This window comes from Rutilus rutilus, assembly GCF_951802725.1.
Source record: "Rutilus rutilus genome assembly, chromosome: 19".
In the NCBI taxonomy this organism is placed as follows: Eukaryota; Metazoa; Chordata; class Actinopteri; order Cypriniformes; family Leuciscidae; genus Rutilus; species Rutilus rutilus.
This window is the reverse complement of record NC_140232.1, coordinates 7,315,320-7,337,228: the sequence shown is the minus strand read 5'-3', so window position 1 is coordinate 7,337,228 and position 21,909 is coordinate 7,315,320. Positions and strand designations below refer to the sequence as shown.

The 21,909-nt window shown below is 35.6% G+C and overlaps 2 protein-coding genes across 6 annotated transcripts in view; both read left to right on the top strand.

The window, feature by feature from the left end:
- aak1a (AP2 associated kinase 1a) overlaps nt 1-5,239 on the top strand; it is a 62,611-nt gene extending 57,372 nt beyond the window's left edge. For all 5 annotated transcript variants that reach the window (XM_084390331.1, XM_084390328.1, XM_084390330.1 and 2 more), the window contains one exon: nt 2,502-5,239. In XM_084390331.1, coding sequence (XP_084246457.1) covers nt 2,502-3,283 — 782 coding nt within the window. In that variant the 3' untranslated portion in view covers nt 3,284-5,239. The remainder of the gene's footprint in view (nt 1-2,501) is intronic.
- Nucleotides 5,240-6,776: 1,537 nt separating this feature from the next.
- ddx51 (DEAD (Asp-Glu-Ala-Asp) box polypeptide 51) lies at nt 6,777-21,352 on the top strand. Its single transcript, XM_084388403.1, has 16 exons — nt 6,777-7,203; nt 8,495-8,811; nt 9,769-9,959; nt 10,043-10,193; nt 11,220-11,365; nt 12,062-12,133; nt 12,240-12,346; nt 13,085-13,193; nt 14,159-14,301; nt 16,895-17,072; nt 17,163-17,278; nt 18,526-18,642; nt 19,440-19,541; nt 19,630-19,693; nt 19,883-20,017; nt 21,192-21,352. Exons 1-16 carry the CDS (start codon nt 7,181-7,183, stop codon nt 21,216-21,218), a joined length of 1,998 nt encoding a protein of 665 aa, XP_084244529.1. The 5' UTR covers nt 6,777-7,180; the 3' UTR covers nt 21,219-21,352.
- Nucleotides 21,353-21,909: the final 557 nt, after the last annotated feature.

Genomic DNA, 21,909 nt, shown 5'->3' with positions numbered 1-21,909 from the left:
AATCCTGAGTTTAATGCCAACCATTTACTTCATCCTGAAGGTAAGACTTACATCATGTCTCTGCTCTGATCTCAGTTCAGTCATTGTGTTTTTTGTAACCTACTTGTTTCCATCACTCTCAATAATGGAATTTCGTTTATTCATTTTATAACTTCAGCACTGGTGAGTGAAGGGTTAATTCACCCAAAAACTGAAAATTCTGTCATTAAGTACTCTCCCTCATGTCGTTCCAAACCTGGAAGACCTTTGTTTATCATCAGAACACAAATTAAGATATTTTTTTATAAAATCAGAGCTTTCTGACCCCCTATAAGCAGCAGCGTCATTGCAACTTTCAAGGCCCAGAAAGGTAGTAAAGACATCGTTAAAACAGTCCATGTGACTATAGTGGTTCAACCTTAATTTTATGAAGCGACGAGAATACTTTTTGTGGGCAAACAAAGATAACGACTTTATTCAACAATTTCTTCTCTTCCATGCAAGTCTCTGCCGCTGTTCACGTGAGCACCATGATGCATGCGTTTGGTGTTGACACAGGATCCGGCCAATAGCCTACTGAGCCGGTGTTCTGACGTACAACCCGGAAGCGCTGCACTGTGTCTACAGTGTGAACAGCGTCAGAGACTAACATGGAAGAGAAGAAATTGTTGAATAAAGTTGTTATTTTTGTCTGTTTTTTCGCACAGAAAGTATTCTCGTCACTTCATAACATTAAGGTTGAACCACTGTAGTCACAGGACTATTTTAACTATGTCTTTACTACCTTTCTGGGCCTTGAAAGTGGTAGTTGCGTAGCTGTCAATGGAGGGTCAGAAAGCTCTCGGATGGCATCAAAAATATCTTCATTTGTGTTCCGAAGGTGAACGACATGAGGGTGAATAATTAATGACAGAAATTTTATTTTTTGGGTGAACTATCCCTTTAACCTTGTCTGTTGCTAACACGCCTTTCAAAAAACAAATGTGGGCTGTCAATGTGTGTATATTTCTCACACACTAAACCTGCCTGTTATCTTGACAGCCCTTTAAAAAAAGTAGTAGTTCTTCCAGTTAGTTTATGAACTTATAAGTTCTGCCTTGGCATTTCTTGGACAAGTGATCAAATGAAGGGCTAATAGACAATAAAATGACAGTTTGTGGAAACAAGGTTGCTGTTTGTCAGTGGTAGCTGTTCTAGACGTTGACTGTTCGTGGTATTTCCTGTGGTGTTGGTCAATAGTATTTCTTTGGATATACTGTAGTAGAATGTGCTTTATTTGTCCTGTATTACTCTATTGCTTCATTGTGTAGCCATCTTGTATAATGGAGTGCTACTAAATCATGTTTTTACTACCAAAACATAGTACATTTTGTTATCATTTACTCACTCAGGTTTTGCCAAACCTGTATGACTTTGTCTTCTGTGGAACATTTTGAGAAATGTCTCAGTGCTTGTTTTTTTTTTTTTCCATTCAATGGAAGTCAATGGTCACCAACATTCTTCAAAAGTCTTTTGTGTTTCGCAGAAGAATGTCATACAGGTTTGAAATGACACGAGGGTGAGTAAATGACACTAACCCTTAAACGCTTTTGAACACACAGATCCTCGTCTTGAGGGATGGTTCACCCACAAATTGTAATTCTATCATCATTCCATGCCATCATGTGGTTTCAAACTTGGAGCACAAAAGGAGAAAATGTCAGCAATCCTGTTTTTATTATTATTATTATTATTGAATTACAATGTATGGGAACTGGACCTTCAAGCTTCACAACACAAAAATATCATAAAAGTAGCAATAGCCTGTATGACTCATGGCTAGATTTGATGTCTTCTAAAGTAACAAGATAGCTATTTGTGACCAAGAGAACAAAAAATAATCTTCCTCTTCAGTGGGCTGTTAACTCTTGAACTGCTCTGACTGGTTCTTTGAGGCAATGAGATGAACTCAAGAATCTTGAGAACTCCGACTTGTGAACGAATCTTTCAGACTGGTTTTGTGAACTGGATCAGCCAATTGAAAAGATCTGACTCAAAATAATGATTGACATCTCTACTTCTCTCAATTGGATGTCCAGATTTTCATGGAATAATGACTTAAACTTGGCTTAAACAGTCTGATGCTCACACAAAGTGACTGTATGCCTTCAGTAGACTTACTTCCTTTTTGAAACTTGAGCTCTCCAGTCCGCATTCATTAAAAAAATGAATGAATGCCTCCTTTTGTGGTGAGCGGGAGTAAGAAAGTCATACGGGCTTGGAATGACATGAGGGTGAGTAAATGATACAGAATTTTCATTTTTGGGTGAACTGTCCAGTAGAGGAACAGTTTTGTCATTGTCCCGATACAGGCTGCAACAATAGAGGATTCTGGTTGTTTCAGCGATGTTTTTAATTCTGTAGTTCTATAGAACTACAAAATACTTTTTGGTCACAATCATTGATTGTTCATAATGATTCTCCTGCTGTTGAAAACGTCACCAACTATCAATTTTCTTTTTGCGTTTTGTTTTGTTTTGCAGAAGCCAGAAGGAAGAGTGATGGATATGGAATGCTGTTAGATGGAGAAGGTGTTGAGAACCCCGTTGAGGACTGTTTTCACTCCAGTGATGAAGACGATGGAGAAAAAGAAGAGGGGCGGTCACAGGTGAGTGGCGAAGAAACTCCAAGTTTGGACTGCAGTGGCTCCAGACCATTACTTCAAGACTCGGATGACGACGATGAGCAAAGCCCCGCATCTTCGAGAAACCTCCAGATGTCTTCCGAATCCGAGGTACCGGTTGAAAACCAGTCCTCTCTGGTTTCAGTCCACGCTCAGAACCACTCGCCACCGCTGGTGTCCCAAGCCCAACATCCGGGGGCGGATCCAAGCGTCGATGTCTTCTCCAAAGCTCCATTTCGGATCGGACAAGACGGGGACAGCGATGGAGATGTGTTCTCCAATGCGCCTTTTGCTCGTCCCCTGGTTCAGCCTCAACAGCCTGATATTTTCCTCCAGGCCCCCTTTGGTAGGAAGAAGGAAATTTCTGGAAAGGTTTACACCAATCCAGTGACCCAGCCGGGATATTTACACCCCCATCCAGGTTCTTCCCTTGACGAGAGCATCCTCGGCCAGGTGACGCCTCTGCCCTTTCGACCCCAGGCACTTTCTAAGTATTCCAGACACTATGAAGGACCCGTGAACACAGAGCCTGAACACAAACCGAGCGGCGAGCATCATCACAATCTGACGTCTGATGTGGCTCCCGGTGACCCGTTTGTCTCGGCGCCCTTCCACCTTAAAGGCCGTCATGATAAACGCTGAGAGAATAGCGTCTGAAACCACACCAGTACTTTCGCCCCCTAAAAGATTTGAGCTCGACATAATAAAATGCTGTATACTGAGTGTAATATATTGAAGAATGAAGCACATTTATGGCCTTTGGCTGTCTATCTCTGGGTAAACGTTTTATTTGTGACATCTTTTGCTACCTCAGATCATTCTGATGCTGTCAAACTTCACTTCTGTCCTGTGTCTCTACCACATCAACAGAAAACTGAACTGGGGTGTTGCTTAGCAAAAATGTTGAAATGTTTTCTATTATGAGCATGAGCTTAAAGAATTATTTCCACCATTATCAAATGTTTGTATTATTCTCCATCTGGTTACCGATGGCATTTCTACTATCATGGTATACCAGGCAGTTTTGTATAGCTCAGATCTGGCAGTGTCACACATCATAATAAAAAACAGGAAACATCCTGTCCCAACAATTGATTATTAATAAAACATATTTAATAAGTTGATTTTGTCTCTCAAAACACACAAAAGGTTATCAGCCAACATTTCTTTGGGCTGTGAAAATACTTTTAAATTTTAAATTATTCTTTCCCCTAATGAAGAAATATCCAGGTCACATTTCACCCCAAATGCAAAAGAAAACCAAGCACCAGGTTTTAAGCACCATTAATATTTTTGAATTGTAACGCGTCAATTTCATGACAAATATTTTCCATCTAAATTCTTATTACTATGATGTTAAAATAATAAACTAATGATTGTTTTTTTTACTGTCCTTTTTTTTTTTTTTTAAATCAGCATAAATTCAATACATTATCAATACATTATAGATTTAATTTGCAGTCTTGTTCCTGTAAACATGCTTAATTTTCATGAAAATAATGTATGTTACAATGAAAATCGCAATGGTCTTAACCTTGACCTGGCCTGATTATTTCTGTCAGATTCATCATTATAGCTATATGTATGTTACATTTGCACAACTGAATGAGGAAAGCATCAAATTGTCAAATTTTCCCTTGAAAATATGCCTGTGAAACCCTGAATGCATTGCAATTTTGAAATAATATATAGGCCTAATATCTATTTTTCATTAACTTTTTTAATTATCCATGTTGAATTACCTTAAAAAAAAAAAAAGTTTGACCCATAATTAGAGTTGCTCCAATTATTTCCCTAATAATCATGTTTAGCATGAAAGCCAATGAAAAGCAAGCAGACAAAAGCTCTAAATATTGTATAAGCAACACCTGATCTCATGCACCGTGTTTATGGAAGAGCAGTGCTAGTGTACAGTGATGTTTTTCATTTAGCACATTAGTGTTGGGCTCATATTATACAGCTGAATGTTAAATCCAATTGATGCTGGATTATATTGCACACAACTGTAATAGAATGTTACTATTCAATGTAATATTTGTTTTCTAGCTATAAATGAACACTGCACATTCCCTTTATTATGTTTAAACAGGCAGCTCGAGCACCAAGATGCTGTTATCTCTGCTGTTCACAACATCCACTCAATCTCTGATTAAATGCAATATAGTATGTTCAAATTCAGTCCCGACCCATGAAACACTTAACTTTTGCTGCACAGATTTTCAATGCACCTGTCATCCTCCGTTTGCCTCCTCAGCATTTCATCCCATAAATGCAAATGTGTAAATCGAGGCATTAAGGCTGTTGTTAATATACACAGGTGCATCTTACACTTTTTCACTATGATACTAAGAGTTATAAGGTGTAGTTTGTATTACGTGGGGTGAATTTTAGGTGTGTATCCACGTTGCTCTTTGTGGAAAGGTGTTTTATATGAGAGACTGGGGATTGTTCATATTTTTTATGTCTAATGTTGAAACAGCCATGATTGCTTGGTGGCCTTGAATGAATTTGGAGGCACTTCTCTTTTGGAAATACTTGAGCTACACAAAACACTCACTGGTGTAGAATCTCTATGTAATAAATGAAATGTGTTTAAAAGGTGTCATTGTATTGATTTATTATACTTTATTTGTATTATAATATTACAATATATAAAAATTTACTATATATATATGTGTGTGTGTGTGTGTGTGTATGTATATGTACATTATTGCAGTTATTATTATGTTTCTACCATGTTATATGTTTGGCAACAGTTCTTCTAACCCTAATTGATGGAGTGTGTAGCTTTTCATTTCTTAAACATTCATGTAGGAAGACACATCATGGATGTGTCCATGGCACAGACACATTCCAGGATGACAATGTGCAGATTCATCAGGCTCAGATTGTGAAAGAATGGTTGTGAGGATCATGAAGAATCATTTTCACACATGAATCGGCTCCTCTGAGTCCAGATCTTAAATTCATTGAAAGTCTTTGGGATGTGCTGGAGGAGACTTTACAGAGAGCTGGACTCTTGCATTGACTATACAAGATCTTGTTTAAGATGTTTTAAATAAAAAAAAAATTTATAAAATTACTAGCGTGGCATCTGATCTGAGGACTAATTATCCTTTTTTCCCTCAGTTATTTTGCTTTATTTCCATATTTATCAGTCATTGGCTCCTTCTTAGATGCCTACGTTTAAATCTCTTGACAAACTGTAAATTAAATTTGCATTCGAAATGAAAGATGTAAATTGTACTGAATGTCACCATACATTGTTCAAGATAGAGACAAATTAAGTCCACACGTCAAACAAACAAGAATATGGTTCAAACTACAGCTCGTTCCAACTTTTGCGAGATAACTATTGATAACGAGTTGGAACTTGCGACAATAGTTGGCTAACGATGCTTTTGGGAAACACACTCCTGTCTAGTTCAGTGTTGAGTGTAAATTGAGTCGTAAATTTCTGTGGTTCATCATTTGACAAGACATTAAAGGGATAGTTCACCCAAAAATGAAAATTCTGTCATCATTTACTCACCCTCAAGTTGTTCCAAACCTGTATGAGTTTCTTTGTTCTGCTGAACACAAAGGAAGATATTTGGAAGAATGTTTGTAATCAACAGATCTCGGTCCCCATTGACTTCCATAGTAGGAAAAAAATATACTATGGTAGTCAATGGGGACCGAGATCTGTTTGGTTACAAACATTCTTCCAAATATCTTCCTTTGTGTTCAGCAGAACAAAGAAACTCATACAGGTTTGGAACAACTTGAGGGTGAGTAAACAATGACAGAATTTTCATTTTTGGGTGAACTATCCCTTTAATCCAAGGAAAAGAATAAACCCTGCCATCTGGCGTTCTTATGATACTATTGGCTGGTGTGTGTGTGTGTGTGTGTGTGTGTGTGTGTGTGTGTGTGTGTGTGATGCTTCTTCCTCCAGGGGGCGCTAGGTGGATCAGGAGCCGCACTAAAGCCCCTGTCTTCGGCTGCATTCAGTTTTTAAAATATTATTTTTTGGGTATATCGGCAGACATTCATAAAGTCCAGTAATTAACAAAAAATGACTGAAAAAATACTGATTCAATCAGTAATCACAAACAAAATGTGATTGGTCTGTCATATCAGTCATTGGTTCCACGTGACAACACCTAGATCTAGATGTGTAAATAACGATAAACATCGAGGATTTAGAATAGAAAAAGGATTGACACATAATTAAAAACGACGTTTAGACCAACAACATATGGAAACCAGCAACCAGTATCATCAGAGATGGCATGATCGGCATCACAACGATTACCATTCTATTCTTTTTTTGTGCCCTTCTATTCTCCTGTAATTTCTGTGAGCATTCTCTACGTCATCACTGCGCGACTGCCAAACAGTACTCGGGAGGAATCCACATGGTCAACTGAACTCTACACTGTACTGTTTATTTTTTTCATTTATGAAAGCTGTACATGAATACATGCAGTCATTATAATTTTTAAGTGAGTCAAATAAATGTTTACGTGGCGCTGACACGAGCCAGGAGTCACTATAATGGCGCTATTTATGATAAACAGGTAACGTTATGCATATATTACAGTATCTGTCGTTTGCTGCACATTTAGTTGACTGACACAGAACTTCTTAGAGTAAGTTATTTGACCAGTTAACTTAAATTATAAGTAATGGCTCTCACTTCAGATTACATCACAGTAGTTGTAAAGTCTGGCATAGAATTCTCCGTTTATCTTACATTTCATCTGAAATGACTTAAAAACACTTCCTTCAAATTACTGTATAATTATCGACTGTATTATTGTATAATTATTTGACTTCCACGAAGTATTTATATTCTTAATCTCATTCCAGAGTTATTTAATTAAATTGGCGATTGCAATAATGAAACATATATATTACACATTAAAATAAAACATAAAATATAAAACAGTAAATAAACATAAAATATGCAGTTTCACTTTTACGTTGATATAATTTAACCTAAAATCTACATGTTGAGAAAAGGGTTATTCCGTGTCAAATCAAACAAATTTCGGAAACTTCCCCGTCTCAATTTTTTTATTTTGTTAATATTTTTTCTGTACAAAGACAAACAATAATAGTGATGAAAGCCAAAATATAAAATGTCACAGATGTATATTTACTGAGTAATACACTATTTTGTAAAGGAGACTTAAGATTTTGAGTCAATTTAGAGGGGTGTAAAAATGACTTTAGAAAGATGGCAGCATTATTATTTTAGTTTTACACAGAGATTGGTAGGTCTATTAGTAAAATCTGTTGTCTTTAGCCATCTGTGTTGCATTATGCTAATAGAAAAAAGCACTTCTTGTGTTTTTTGCGCAGTTTGGACGCCTGTAACACTTTGCACACAGCTGATACTTTTTTAGAAGAGGAATATCTAAAAACAAATAATGTTAAAACTAGAAATGTATCTCCTTTTTTTCTATCAGCTCAATTGCATAGAATACACCTGTATGTGTGCAATGAATAGTTTGCATGCCTGTAACTCTAAAAGTATTCAAGATATATTTATATCCTTCTAGATTCTCATTCTTAATAAACTTTTCTTTTGGAATCTTCATTTTTAAGGCCCCATATGGTTCAGTCCCAGAGATATTGGGACCCCAATGTGACTCCATGTCCAAATTGTTGATTTTTACCCATTTTCATTGGTAACATTTTAAACAGCTGATAGTTATTGTGTTCAGAATTTAGACATAAAAAATTTGAGCCGGGGACCTCTTGGTTGAGTTGACACGGAATGACCCCAAAAGAAGTTCATGTTATTTGTCAGCAACCCATCATCCCATGTGACGCCCTGTCTATTGATGTGTTGTATGTGATCAGGTATTTAGGGGAGGAGGAGGACAGTGAATCTAACAGAGAGTCTCGATCCAGAGCTTTGCTGGCTAAACTTCAGGAGCAGGTCAAAGCCAGAGAACAGCAGAGCGTCTCAAACACGGCTGATGAAGATGAAGACCATCAGGGGGAGCAAGAACAAAAGAAAAGAAAACGTGACCGGCAAGAGACTGAGAGAGTGCAGCGTAAAGCAAAGAAGAGTGAAAATGTTAAAAAAACAAAACTGGATGATGAAGCTGCAAGTTCAACTAAAAAGAAGAAAAAACACAAACCATTGTCCAATGAAAATGAGAGTGTGAATACAGGTAATGCTGGCTTACTACTATGTTTGATTGTTTTTAAATGAAACTAGTCAAGCTCGTTGATTTGTTGGGCTTAAAACGTTTTAGCACTTTTTTAGCACAAATAGGGTACAAATTGGTATTCCATTACTTTTCGTAAAACAATAAAGGCATTCCATGTTGCTTAGAGAGAGAATGATTAAATATGTTAGATAAAATATTGTCTAGTATTTAAAATGAAAGCTATGAATATGACATTGCAAAAATTGCCGTATGATATGCCAAAATATTATATTTAGCTTACCACATTTTTGTACAACCCTGTTACTGCTGTTGACTTCCCTCCATTAATAAATGGAACATACATAAAATTGTGATACCCAAGAAGTGATATCATTTGGAAAATCAATTTTTTTGTTGTTGCAGCATATCAATAAGACAAGTAAATAATATTCCATTTTCTCAATCTTTACACAAATTTAGTGTTGGCTGCATTTATCAAGCTCTCAAGCATTCAACCCAGTCTACAAAGTTATTGTAAGAAAAAAAGAATAATTTTTTCCTTATTTAAATAAAATACACATATTTTAGTGACTAGAAATCGGCATTTCCAAAACAACTAGCAAGGAAATTTACAACCCTGTTACCAATTCTACCATATTGTTTTTTGTTGTTGTTTTTGCATATTATTTATTTGTCATTATCTTTATTTTAACATTTATTGCTATAAAATAAAATCAGGATCTAAAAACTGGTTTAAAGACTAATTTTGGTTACAAAAATGGCAAACCTTACTAAAATGATTAGTAAATAAAATAGCTCATATGGCATTTAAATAAAATTTCTGATATGGGCAAAAAAAAATGTTTTTAAACTTAATCATCTCCTTTAACTGAGCATTTGTTGGGGGGAAAAAATGACTTTATTAAGAGTTTCAAACTCTATCCTGTACTGTTTTTGTGGAAATTGCATTCATTTTAGGAGATAATGAGTCAAATCATGAGAAGTCTGTGGAAATCACCGAAACAAGTGAAAGTGACCCAGAGGAAAGTAAGAAGACTGAAAAAGCTGTGGACCCTCAGATCGGTCAGTTCCAAGCAGAGGCAGAAAACAACACTTCCCAGACCGCCTTCCACATCCTGGGTGGGTTCAAAGAGAAGACCGTGCAAAAGGTAGCACTTATAAAAAAAAAGTTCTGAATGAAACTGTATTGAGGGTAATGTCTTTGTAAAGAACTGTTTTTGTGCTATTGCAGGTCAGAAGAGTATTGCCTCAGTGGTTGGCACAGCCTGACGTCATTCAGAGGGACATGAAGAATAACCTCATCCCCATCAGTCAGGTACCAGGCATCTGTCCGATACTGCTGAAGAAATTACAAGCTAATGGGATACAGAGCTTCTTTCCAGGTAAGAGGGGATGATAATTCACTGGCATTGTATTAAATATAATGTTGGCAGATGAACAACCAAATAGTGGAAATCTGGGGCCAGATTCACAAAACATTCTTAAAAATAAAATTCTTCTTAACTGCTATTTTCTGCTTATTTTAGAAACTTAAGAAAAAAGATAAGAACATTTTGTATCCCCAAAAATGTTTCTTAAGAATTTTCGTATCTTTTTTCACTCAAAAATGAAATTTCTTCATTAATTTCTCACTTCGTTTCAAATCCGTAAGACTTTAGTTCACACGCATCTAACACTTTGACGCTTCAAAAAGTTCATAAAGATATCGTAAAACTAATCCATATTAATCGAGCGGTTTAGTCCAAATTTTCTGAGGAGACTCGATTGCTTTATATGATGAACAGATTGAATTTAGTCTTTTATTTAAGATAATATTTATATTCCTGAAATTTTTTTTCTTAAAAATCATGGTAAATAACATCTTAAAGTTAGGATAACCTCCTACCTGTCTTAAATCCCCAAAGGTAAGTTTAATTCATTTATTGGGTAGTTTAAAATATTAATGTTCCCCTGTAGTCAATAACTGTATCCCTTAAAACTCATCTTTGATCACCAAAATGACATTTTTCCTTTAAAAAACATTCATCATGCCTTAAAATAGCTTGAACTTAGCTCTACACCCTTGCCTCATTTAGTATACGCTGTTCTATAAATATGCAAATTAGTCCCGCCTCCACTCACTCGCACCAGCTCAGAGATCCACTCGTCGACGTGATTGGTTACAAGGTAGTTTGTGATGTCAGAAACACCAGCGCTTTTAAATAGTTATTTAAACTTGACATGGCGCATTAAAAACACGACACGGAGTAATTAACTCCCGTTAAGCCAATCACCACAAAATAGTCTGTGCTCTTATTATGATAACTACAGTAATCTGCAGGCAATGCAAAAAAAACTTTGAATGTTCACAAGAAGCCATGCCCTTGATGATGCTAGCGCTGTGCTGTGTTTGTGTTGGTGTTTTTCAGTTCAAGCCGAGGTCATCCCTGCCGTTCTCGACAGCGTGAGCTCAGGGCTGCTGCTGGGTCCTGGGGGCTACAGGCCCAGAGACATCTGTGTTTCTGCACCGACAGGGAGTGGAAAGACATTGGCGTTCGTCATACCTGTTGTACAGGTATGAACAATGAGTTACATTCCAATGTGTTATTATTTCTCTCTTTAAAATTCTTTTCTAAAAAGAAAGGATTTGTACGACTCACTTTATCAGTTAGTGTTTCCGGTGGCTGGAATTTTGTCAGTCAAAAGTAGTCGATCTCCGAATGCAACGTAATGAACTGACTCCTTATGAGGAAATGTCATGAACTTGTAATTTCAATGAAAAGCATGATAACTTAAATAAAAAATGATCCGTGAATTAATATGGAAACAAGCTTTAGGAGCTTTCCATCTTTACTCTCCTCATGTTACGTTGCATTCGGAGATCGAATCCAGCCACCGGAAACACTAACTGATAAAGTGAGTCGTACAAAACCTTTCTTTTTAGTAAACTTTGCGTACACAACAATGTAGTCAATGCTCAAGTTCATGTATAGAGCCCCTGGTGATAAAAGAGCCATTACATTGAAAGTGCATGTACTGTGAAATAAAGTGCAACCCTATTTTTGATAAAATAAATGTAGCCTTGGTGAGCATAGAGACTTCTTTCAAAAACAAATTTAGTTTTTAAAATATTTCAGATTTTTGACCAGTAGTATTTATATTTCTTTATGGCACAGACTATAAATAAAAGTGGCAAAAGGCCAAAGATTTATAAGTAAACAGATTAAATTATTAGATTTTTTTAATATATATATTGCGTTTGCTAATGCAGGCGTTGTCCAAGCGTGTGGTGCGAGAGATCCGTGCACTCGCTGTACTGCCCACTAAGGAGTTAGCACAACAGGTAATGATTATTAATCATTGATTATTTATCAATTAATTATCTACATATCCACTTAATCTACAAATCTGCCTAAATTCATTGTTCATCCTTGATTTCAACCCCACAGGTGTCCAAGGTGTTTAGCTCGTACACTGAGGGCAGCAGTCTAAAGGTGGTCATGATCGCAGGCCAGAAATCATTTGATGCAGAGCGAGCAGCGCTCTCTGAAAACAGGTGAGTGTGTTTGTAGGCTCATGGATAGAGTTGCACGATTTTGGATAAATTGTGAATCACAATTTTTTTTTTTTTCAAATTGGGATCACGATTCTGAACGGACAATTAAACAAAATAACATGTAATGTACTAGAGGTTCTGACAAAATTTGCTGAAGTCTATTTCAATTCTTTTTTTAAAAATCGGTTTGAGTGAATGATTCAATGACTCACTCATAAATACTTTTTTTCATCATTCATCATAATTTTTTTTCATTACTGGATGAATCAGTGTCTCTGAACGAATCAAGTGAATGAATGATTCAATGACAAATACGTGTTTTAACAGTCACCTGTCGAGTCGCCACCTAGTTGTGTAACGATGTACATTTCAATCATTCAGTCGATTCAATCATTATTTAAAGCGCCAAGTTACTTTCAAAAGGTTATTTGCTCTATTTTGATTGCTTCTGTTAGTGTTTACATCCGAACGTTAATGTTCCGGTGTGATTTTGTCAAAGGTTTAATAGACATGGCTGAATCGTTGTCATTTAGGAATGAGATTGTGTAGGTGTTTGGTTCGAGATTGCGATCTTTTAGCGATTAATCGTGCCGCTCTACTCATGGAGTAGGATAATAGTAGATGCTTTGAATCGCCTAGAATATGTGACTAATGACCACCAGAGTAGGTGAAACTTGATGAACTATAAGTAATAACTTCAGTCATCTCCAAGAGTTTAACCTTTGCGTCTTTGTGTAGGGGAGGTGTTACCCACAGTTTGGCAGATATCGTCGTTGCCACACCGGGCCGACTGGTGGATCACATCAATAAAAACAACAACTTCAGTCTACAACACCTACGATTCCTGGTGAGCATCAGCACAAATCTACATCTAAATCTGGAACAATGTTCAGTGAAATCCTGAAGCAATCCCAAAGCAGAGAAAACTGAAGCAATAAACTCAATTATATTTATGTTTAAAGACCCCAATAGATCAAAATGGGAGTCTTGTTGAGTTTTATTCATTTATCTTAGCTTTGAGGTTATCTAAATGCTATTATACTCATAAATGTTGACTAAATGAACTTTAGTAGATATACAGTACATTACAAAAACACATTAAACTTTGAGGATTGAGCAATTACAGTAAGGATTGAGGAAGGAGAAGAGGCAGAGGGAATTACAATAGTCAAATAAGTAATAAAAGTGTGAATAACTTTCTCCAAATCCTAAAAGGACAAAAACAATGTTTAAGAACGAAGTTTAGAACTGATACAAACAAATCTCTTTTTTTAACAAAAGAGTCAATTTGTTTAACTAATCAAAAAGTCAAGAATAACACAGATTTGTTACTTGAGACTTAATAAATGGAAAATGATAACCAAGATTATTGACAAGACCGCATCTAGATTAAGGAAAACCAAGATCATTAGCTCTGTTGAGGGAAGTTATTTGCTAACCACTTTTTATATCAAGACAGTCCAGCAAAGCCTAAATAGAATCACTAGACATCAGGGGAAGATATAGCACTTTTTCAGCTGCAGTGCATACAAATGACAGGAAATATTGTGTTTCCTGATAATATTTCCAAGGGGAAGCATATTTCAGATTAAAGAGAATCCGCCCTAGAATGGAGCCCTGAAGGACCCCGCTGACAATAGGAGCTAGGGATACGGTGAATTTAACCACAGCTACAGAGAAAGTCCTTAACATATCATTAAGGCTAACTAAACCACTGTAATGCTGTGTTATTTTTGTTTTTCACTTTTCTCTATCATGGTATTCTTCTATTTTCTGTATATAAAGTATGTTTAAATAATGTGTATGTTGTAGATTATTGACGAGGCAGACAGGATGATTGACAGCATGCATCAGTCCTGGCTCAGTCAGGTGACTAAAGCAGTGTACAGAAGCCCAGGTGACACACAGACGTCTTTCTTCAGGAGAATAGTGCCTGGACCAATCACAGTGGCAAGGTAGGATGTCATCTGCTTTGTCCATTATTTAGAACAAAGATTTTCAGCCCCACCCACACTATAGGCCTCATTATAACTGAGGTTATGGAGTTTACCCCTTCCAATGTATATTACACAACAAATGTAAATCTTGGTGCTCTGGCACCTTATGTTAAGCCATATGTCAAAAACTTGGGTGTGGTGTTGGATAGTGCCCTAAAACTTGATAGACAGGTCAACCAAGTTGTAAAGTCAAGCTTTTACCAGCTACGAACCCTGGTAAAAATGAAGTCTTTCCTTTCATTCTCAAATTTTGAAAAAGTAATACATGGTTTATCACCACAAGGCTGGATTATTGCAATTCGCTTTATTTGGGGATTAGTCAATTGTCCATAAACCACCTTCAGACAGTCCAGAATGCTGCTGCCAGAGCTTTGACTGGAGTTTGTAAACGGGAACATATAACTCCTGTCCTTCAGTCACTTCACTGGCTGCCGGTGCGTCATAGGATTCATTTTAAAGTTCTGCTATTAGTTTTTAAGTCTTTAAATGGGTTAGCTCCGTCTTACCTTTCCGATCTGCTGACAGTCCATCAACCTGCAAGAGCTCTTAGGTCTGCAAACTTAGGTCTCTTAATGGCTCCTAGATCAAGACTTAAAGGGATACTCCACTTTTTTTTGGAAATAGGCTCATTTTACAATTCCCCCAGAGTTAAACAGTTGAGTTTTACCGTTTTCGAATCCATTCAGCCGATCTCCGGGTCTGGTGGTACCACTTTTAACATAGCTTAGCATAGATCATTGAATCGGACAAGACCATTAGCATCTCTCTCAAAAAAAAATCGATATTTTTCCTATTTAAAACTTGACTCTTCTGTAGTTACATCGTGTACTAAGACCGACGGAAAATGTAAAGTTGCGATTTTCTAGGCTGATATGGCTAGGAACTATACTCTCATTCCTGCGTAATAATCAAGAAACTTTGCTGCCGTACCATGAGTCCAGCAGGCGTAATGATATGACGCAGCGCCTGAAAATAGGTCTAATAGGTTAGACAAACTTAGTCCCGGTCACGTTGGAAGTTACGGAGCTGGGGACTATTTTCAGGCGCTGCGTCATATCATTACGCCTGCTGGACTCATGGTACGGCAGCAAAGTTTCTTGATTATTATGCAGGAATGAGAGTATAGTCAAAAAGTATCAGCCTAGAAAATCGCAACTTTTCATTTTCCGTCGGTCTTAGTACATGATGTAACTACGGAAGAGTCAAGTTTTAAATAGGAAAAATATCGAAACTCTTTGGTCATTTTTTTGAGAGAGATGCTAATGGTCTTGTCCGATTCAATGATCTATGCTAAGCTATGCTAAAAGTGGTACCGCCAGACCCGGAGATCGGCTGAATGGATTCGAAAACGATAAAACTCAACTGTTTAACTCTGGGGGAGTTGTAAAATGAGCCTATTTCCAAAAAAAGTGGGGTATCCCTTAAAGACTAGAGGAGATCGAGCATTTTCCATTGCTGCCCCAAGACTTTGGAACAATCTGCCTATTGAAATTAGAACTGCAGCCACCCTGTCCATTTTTGAAGTTAGGTTAAAAACATTTTTATTTGTTCTGTCTTATAAAATATGAATGTTGATGCAGTTGTCCTGTTTGTCCTTGTTGTCTTTTATTCTGTTATTGTTTTTCCTTTTTAATCTGTACAGCACATTGGTCAACGGAAGTTGTGTTTAATTGTGCTTTATAAATAAAGTGATTGATTGATAAGCCAACCTAGCGACCCCCAGTTCGACGATGTCTGTGCATTCCTTAACGTTAAACTTTCAAGTAACCTGGGTCTTGCTCAAAGACCCAGTAATACACCTGCCACAACTAGAACATGTGACCTGTATTTTCCATTAATTACCTAATCTCTGGTGGCCTGCCACAATCGATTGTGTCTCGAAAGTACATCTTCACCTCTCATTTAAACATAAAAGCTCTCTAAAATTGTGTCTTGGGCCATTGCTTTGGCAAAGCATGTCAATCAAACTAAATTTGAAATCAAGGTATGGCATTTTTTGTGCCCTTTTAATTCAGCTCATGATCCGGTGTTTTCCAAGTCAATTAGAGCAGCTCAATCCATGTCCTCATGTGCTGCGAGTTTCAGTTACGCTTTTTCACATTCACAATTTTTGTGGACATATGATTACAGCATTTCACTAGATTTGTTATGATAAGCATTTGTAAACCTGTTTTCATGTTTCAAACTTAAAGGTCTACCTGCTGTTTTTCACCAAAATAAAAGCTTGGAAGTGAAGAAATTAAGACAGTGTTGTAATTTTACCTTAGTAAACTAATAAATAATATACGTATTATGAAATTAATTTTTCATTTACAATTTTTTTTATAGTGCATTTGTATTAAAAAGTACTATATAACTGTGTTAGGAATAATAACAACAACAATACTAATAATAATAATATTCATAATAATAATAATAATAATGGCCCAGTCGAGGTCCCCCCACCGTAGTCACACAGAATTCTGTGGGAAACACTGCTGTGACTGTTGCGCTGTTAGTCTCAAACATGTAAAGCTCAATGTTTATGTCTGTTTGTTTGTATGTGTGTCAGTTTGTCTCCGCCACAGATTCCTCTGCAGAAGTTGCTGTTTTCAGCCACTCTCACACAAAACCCTGAGAAACTACAACTGCTGGACCTGCACCAGCCTCGACTCTTCAGTTCCACACACAGCTGTTCAGAGACCTCCACTCAAAGCCAGGACACGTTTAACTTCCCTCAGGGCCTCTCTGTGAGTTTAACGACATTTCCTGAACCATATGATCTGCACTGGTACAGTTCTCCTGTGCACACCTTTAACACATGTGAATGTCTTCTGCAGGAGTATTACGTCTCCTGCACCCTAAGCAACAAACCGCTCATCATCCTTCACTTCCTGCTTCGGCTCAAGTTCAGTCCTGCTTTGTGCTTCACGAACTCCAGAGAAGCAGCACACCGGTAATGATGGATTTGAAGCTCCAGCACAATGCAGATATAGGACATGTATTTATAAACGGGGCTCCAGGCCCTGACTAAAATAGTTGAAATTTTCAAAAAACAAACACTTGCAACAATGAATAGAAATCTAGTCGCCACTGGCAATAGAACTGAATATCTGATTCATTTTCACAAATCAATCTTTTCAATCAGTCCATTTAACTGAATCAATTTAGCAATTTGTTTACGTCATTAGTTAAAAGTGTTTATTGATGTGCCTACATGACATTAATTACATTACATTAATTATCTTTGAGTAATACTATTAATAAATATTGTTGCTTATTCTGCAATATGCCATACAGTATATGTTTTATTATGATTTGTTTATATAGATGTGTGTATATGTATATGTGTGTATATATATATATATATATATATATATATATATACAGTATATATATATATACACACACACACTTTAAATCAAAGTCGATAAGATTTTTTTTTAAATAAAAAGTATTTTATGCACATTAAAAATACAGTAAAAACTAATATTGTAAATATTATGAAATATTATTACAGTTTTAAATATATTGATAAATATTATTTAAAATAATAAAGTATTATTGCAATTTAAAATATCTATTTTAATGTATTTCAGAAAAAATTATTTTGTTTATTTAAGTGATGCAAAGCTGAATTTTTAACATCATTACTTGTCACATGATCCTTCAGAAATAATTCTAATATGATTTACTGTAACTTTTGCCAATATAAAATAACTGTCACTTTTCATTTTTGTTTCTTTCAATTTAATGCATCCTTGCCAAATAAAAGTATTAGTTTCTTTAAATAAAAAAAACGTGGGTAGTAAATACATAATTTATGGGTATATATTATTTTTTTCATAAGCTAATTTTATGTGGAAAACATGTCTTTAAATATGTATTTTAAACTCACAGGTTAAAGTTATATGATTGAGTAAAAGAATCTGTGATTGAAGATTTGAGATGTGAATCTGGTCTGGTATGGATATAAAGTATTAATGTTATTTATTCAGTTCATTATACTTTTGATTTGAAAAAACTTTGGAGCAGCCCTGTTAAGACAAACATGGAAATTACTTTTAATATCCATGTGTATTATTAATCATGAATAATTCACAAGGATGCGAAGTCATCCACATCAAGGAAAAATAAGCACACAGATAAGATTTTTAGCTGTGATCAACTGCCTGTGCAACTTGTGTATTTTTGTCTCACTAGACTTTATTTGCTGGTGAAGCTGTTTGGCGGAGTGGAAGTGGCTGAGTTTTCCTCTCGTCTGAGCCCAAGTGAACGACAGAAAACACTGAAAGACTTTGAGCAAGGGAAGATCCCACTGTACGTATTCCTTAATAATGTTCAAATATAATGCGTACAATGTTAAAGCCCATATATATATATATATATATATATATATATATATACACACACAGAGTTGGGTGTAATGCATTGCTAAGGAAATAATTACTGTAATTTAATTTATTTTCCCTCGAAAAGAAAATCCCGGTAAGAGGGATTACTCTCTTTCTGTAATTTAATTATAGTTATAGTACTTGTTTGGAGACATTAAGGTTTTTTAATGTTTTTTAAAAGTAGTCTCTTGATCTCACCAAGGCTGCATTTATTTGATCAAAAATACAGTAAAAATAGTAATATATTTTGTAAAATTGTTGTAATATATTTCAAAATGTAATTTATTCCTGTGATGGCAAAGCTGAATTTTCATCAGCCATTACTCCAGTCTTCATTGTCACATGATCCTTCAGAAATCATTCTAATAATCAGGTCTTATTATTATCAAAATTTGATGATATGTTAAAATGTATGTTTTTAATGTAATCTTCTCCCTTTAAATAGGGAGAAGAATAATTTGTGCAATTTAATATTATTTATTTGAGGAATTAAAAAAGCAGCTTCATGTCTATGCTTCAACTGTTCGAGGTCGATGTGGGATTTAGAAAGTAATGCGATACTTTTTGGAGATATTAGTTATTACAGTAATATGTTGAGCTACTGTTGAGCTAATTACACTAGCAATAAATTACTTTTTTAGAGTAACTTACCCAAACTGTGTATACATCAATATATTAAGTGTGTCTGTAATGATGTAATATTGGTGATGTTGTTCATGTCAGGTTGATAAGCACAGATGCTGCTGCCAGGGGCATTGACATCAACAGCGTAAAATGTGTCATTAATTATGATGCTCCTCAATACATACGAACATACATTCACAGGCAAGTCAAAATATTACTATAAAAACCACATCGAAGAATTATGATCTTCATATCCATCAGTGTATCTTTACCGCATTTTCACTTGCAGGGTGGGCAGAACAGCGAGAGCAGGGAAAGCTGGGTCGGCGTTCACCTTCCTTTTAAAAGTGCAGGTCAGGTTTTTCTCAGAACTGGAATGAAATCGAGCAATTGCGATTTAGTTGTGTTTGTTGTTTCAGTCAATTATCAAAGTTTATTATTTGCATGTACAAATAATAATTATGAGTGACTGTGATTAGTTGCTCTAACTGATTGTCACGTAAATTGTGCTTGAATACCTTTAGTCTTCGTTCATGTTTCAGGAAACGAGGTTTTTGAAGATGGTGTCAGATGCTGGCAGTCCTGGCATAAAGAGGCAGCTTGTGCAACCAGAAAGTCTTAAAGGCATGGAGGCTCGCTATGAGCAAACGCTGGCTGAGCTGGGCAAAGCTGTGAAGGTAAAAGCAAAGCTGCAGAGCTGTCTGAGACCTCTTTGGCAACTTTTCCAGACATGGATTAAACCTATTCCTGGATTACTGAAGTGCTTTTACTGTTGGACAAGGCTTAGTGTTTGTCTGGGGAACCTGAATTATGCATGTTCGCACAGTAGGTTTTCGCAGAATTCAGAATTTAAGAATCGCTCCATCCTCCAAATTCATGAGTGTGATTATAAATTGGATTGACAGGAATATGAACTAACTAAATTGCAGTAAATGAAGCCACTTGGGGAATCTCATTAGTTCAAAATATAACTAATTAATTTAATTCATTAAAAGTTAATTTGTTTCTTTATTTTATTATAAATGTTTTATTTTGATTGATTTTGCTCATTTGTTCTCTATGTATTATATTTAAGGTATAATTTTTCAGAAATATACTAAATTCATTACTGTCGAAATATATCTTATATAATTTAATACAGCACCACAGAATTTCCACTATTATTTTCAGATAACATTATAAAATTTAATTAAATTAAAATTTTAATTTTTTGAAATAACATTAAATCAAAATGAAATTTTTCTTTACTGATATATATTAATATTTGGAAAAACTAAATGGTTTAACTTTGCAACATATATGCATCTAATTTTATTGTAATACCGTAAAATTTATGGCTTCTGGAAATTAAAAACTAAGTATTGTTAGAACAGTAAAACAACACATGACAGATTATAATATTTTCAATAATTTTGTTTCTACTCATTTATGTTATCAGTAAATGGACATTAGGGTGTTTTGTGTTACATTTTCTGTTATTTAGTTAATGTTTATTGCATTTTAGTGTCTCGTGTTTAGATGGATTGTCTATATAAAAGTTCTGGCCATGTTTTACGGACAGGCCACTTATAATAAACTTTGATTTCATCTGTATTATCATGGTATTTATCAGTACATTTTAGTTTGAAAAGCAGATTTTGGTTGTTCAAGAACGGTTGTAAAATATATACAGGCATCAATATGCCATTCTGTAATACCAGAAATATTGTCAGCATATTTTTTATGATGACTTTTTGGTTTCTACTGTGAACTTAGCAGGATATATTTTACAGTGTTTACAGCCCTGTTACACAACCACTGCTGACTCAGACTATGTAACTTAACTAATGTTGGTATTTCTTTGTTTTTAAGGAGGAAAAAGCGAGGAAGCGTTTCTGAGCAGGAAATGACTGAACTATACATCTGTTTGCCTTTGAATTATGATTTCATGCCTTGTTTCTTAAAAAAATGCAATATCTGAACTATAATGAAATGGAATACAAATGTTTTTAATAAAATGTGAAAAGACTCAAGCTTGGGTTTTAATGCTTTGAAATTAAAATGGTAAATTGTATGCCCCGAAGAGCAGTAAGAAAAAGAAATGAAGCGTATGAATGACTAGAGACCATCACTTACCGTTGTGAAGTGCCACATGAGATGAGAGACGTGTCTCTGCACCACACACAAGAATCTTCATCACCTGAAAATCAGTTTTTGGAGTATGGTTTGTTCCAATTTCTTTTAATATTTCCAGTTTTGCAGAGTCAGACTGTCTCGGTGTTGCTTTGAAACAAGACATCAGGTTGGATGTTGAAGATCTATGTTTTTATCCATGTAAATTATGTTAATTTAAACAAACAGGATGAACTATTAACATCCAGAAAAAAATGCAATATATGCCTTAAATAACAAAAAAAAAATATTTCAAAACTTCTGTTCTGACTATTTTTGCTTCCATTTAACAAGGGGAAACTGAGGATAGTTCACACAGGGAAGCTCTGTATTTCATTAACTGGTTTACTGGGTCACATGGTTTTCAGTCAAAAGTCCAAGTACACAAATTCTTGTTTTCTCTTGCATTTTGGTCCAA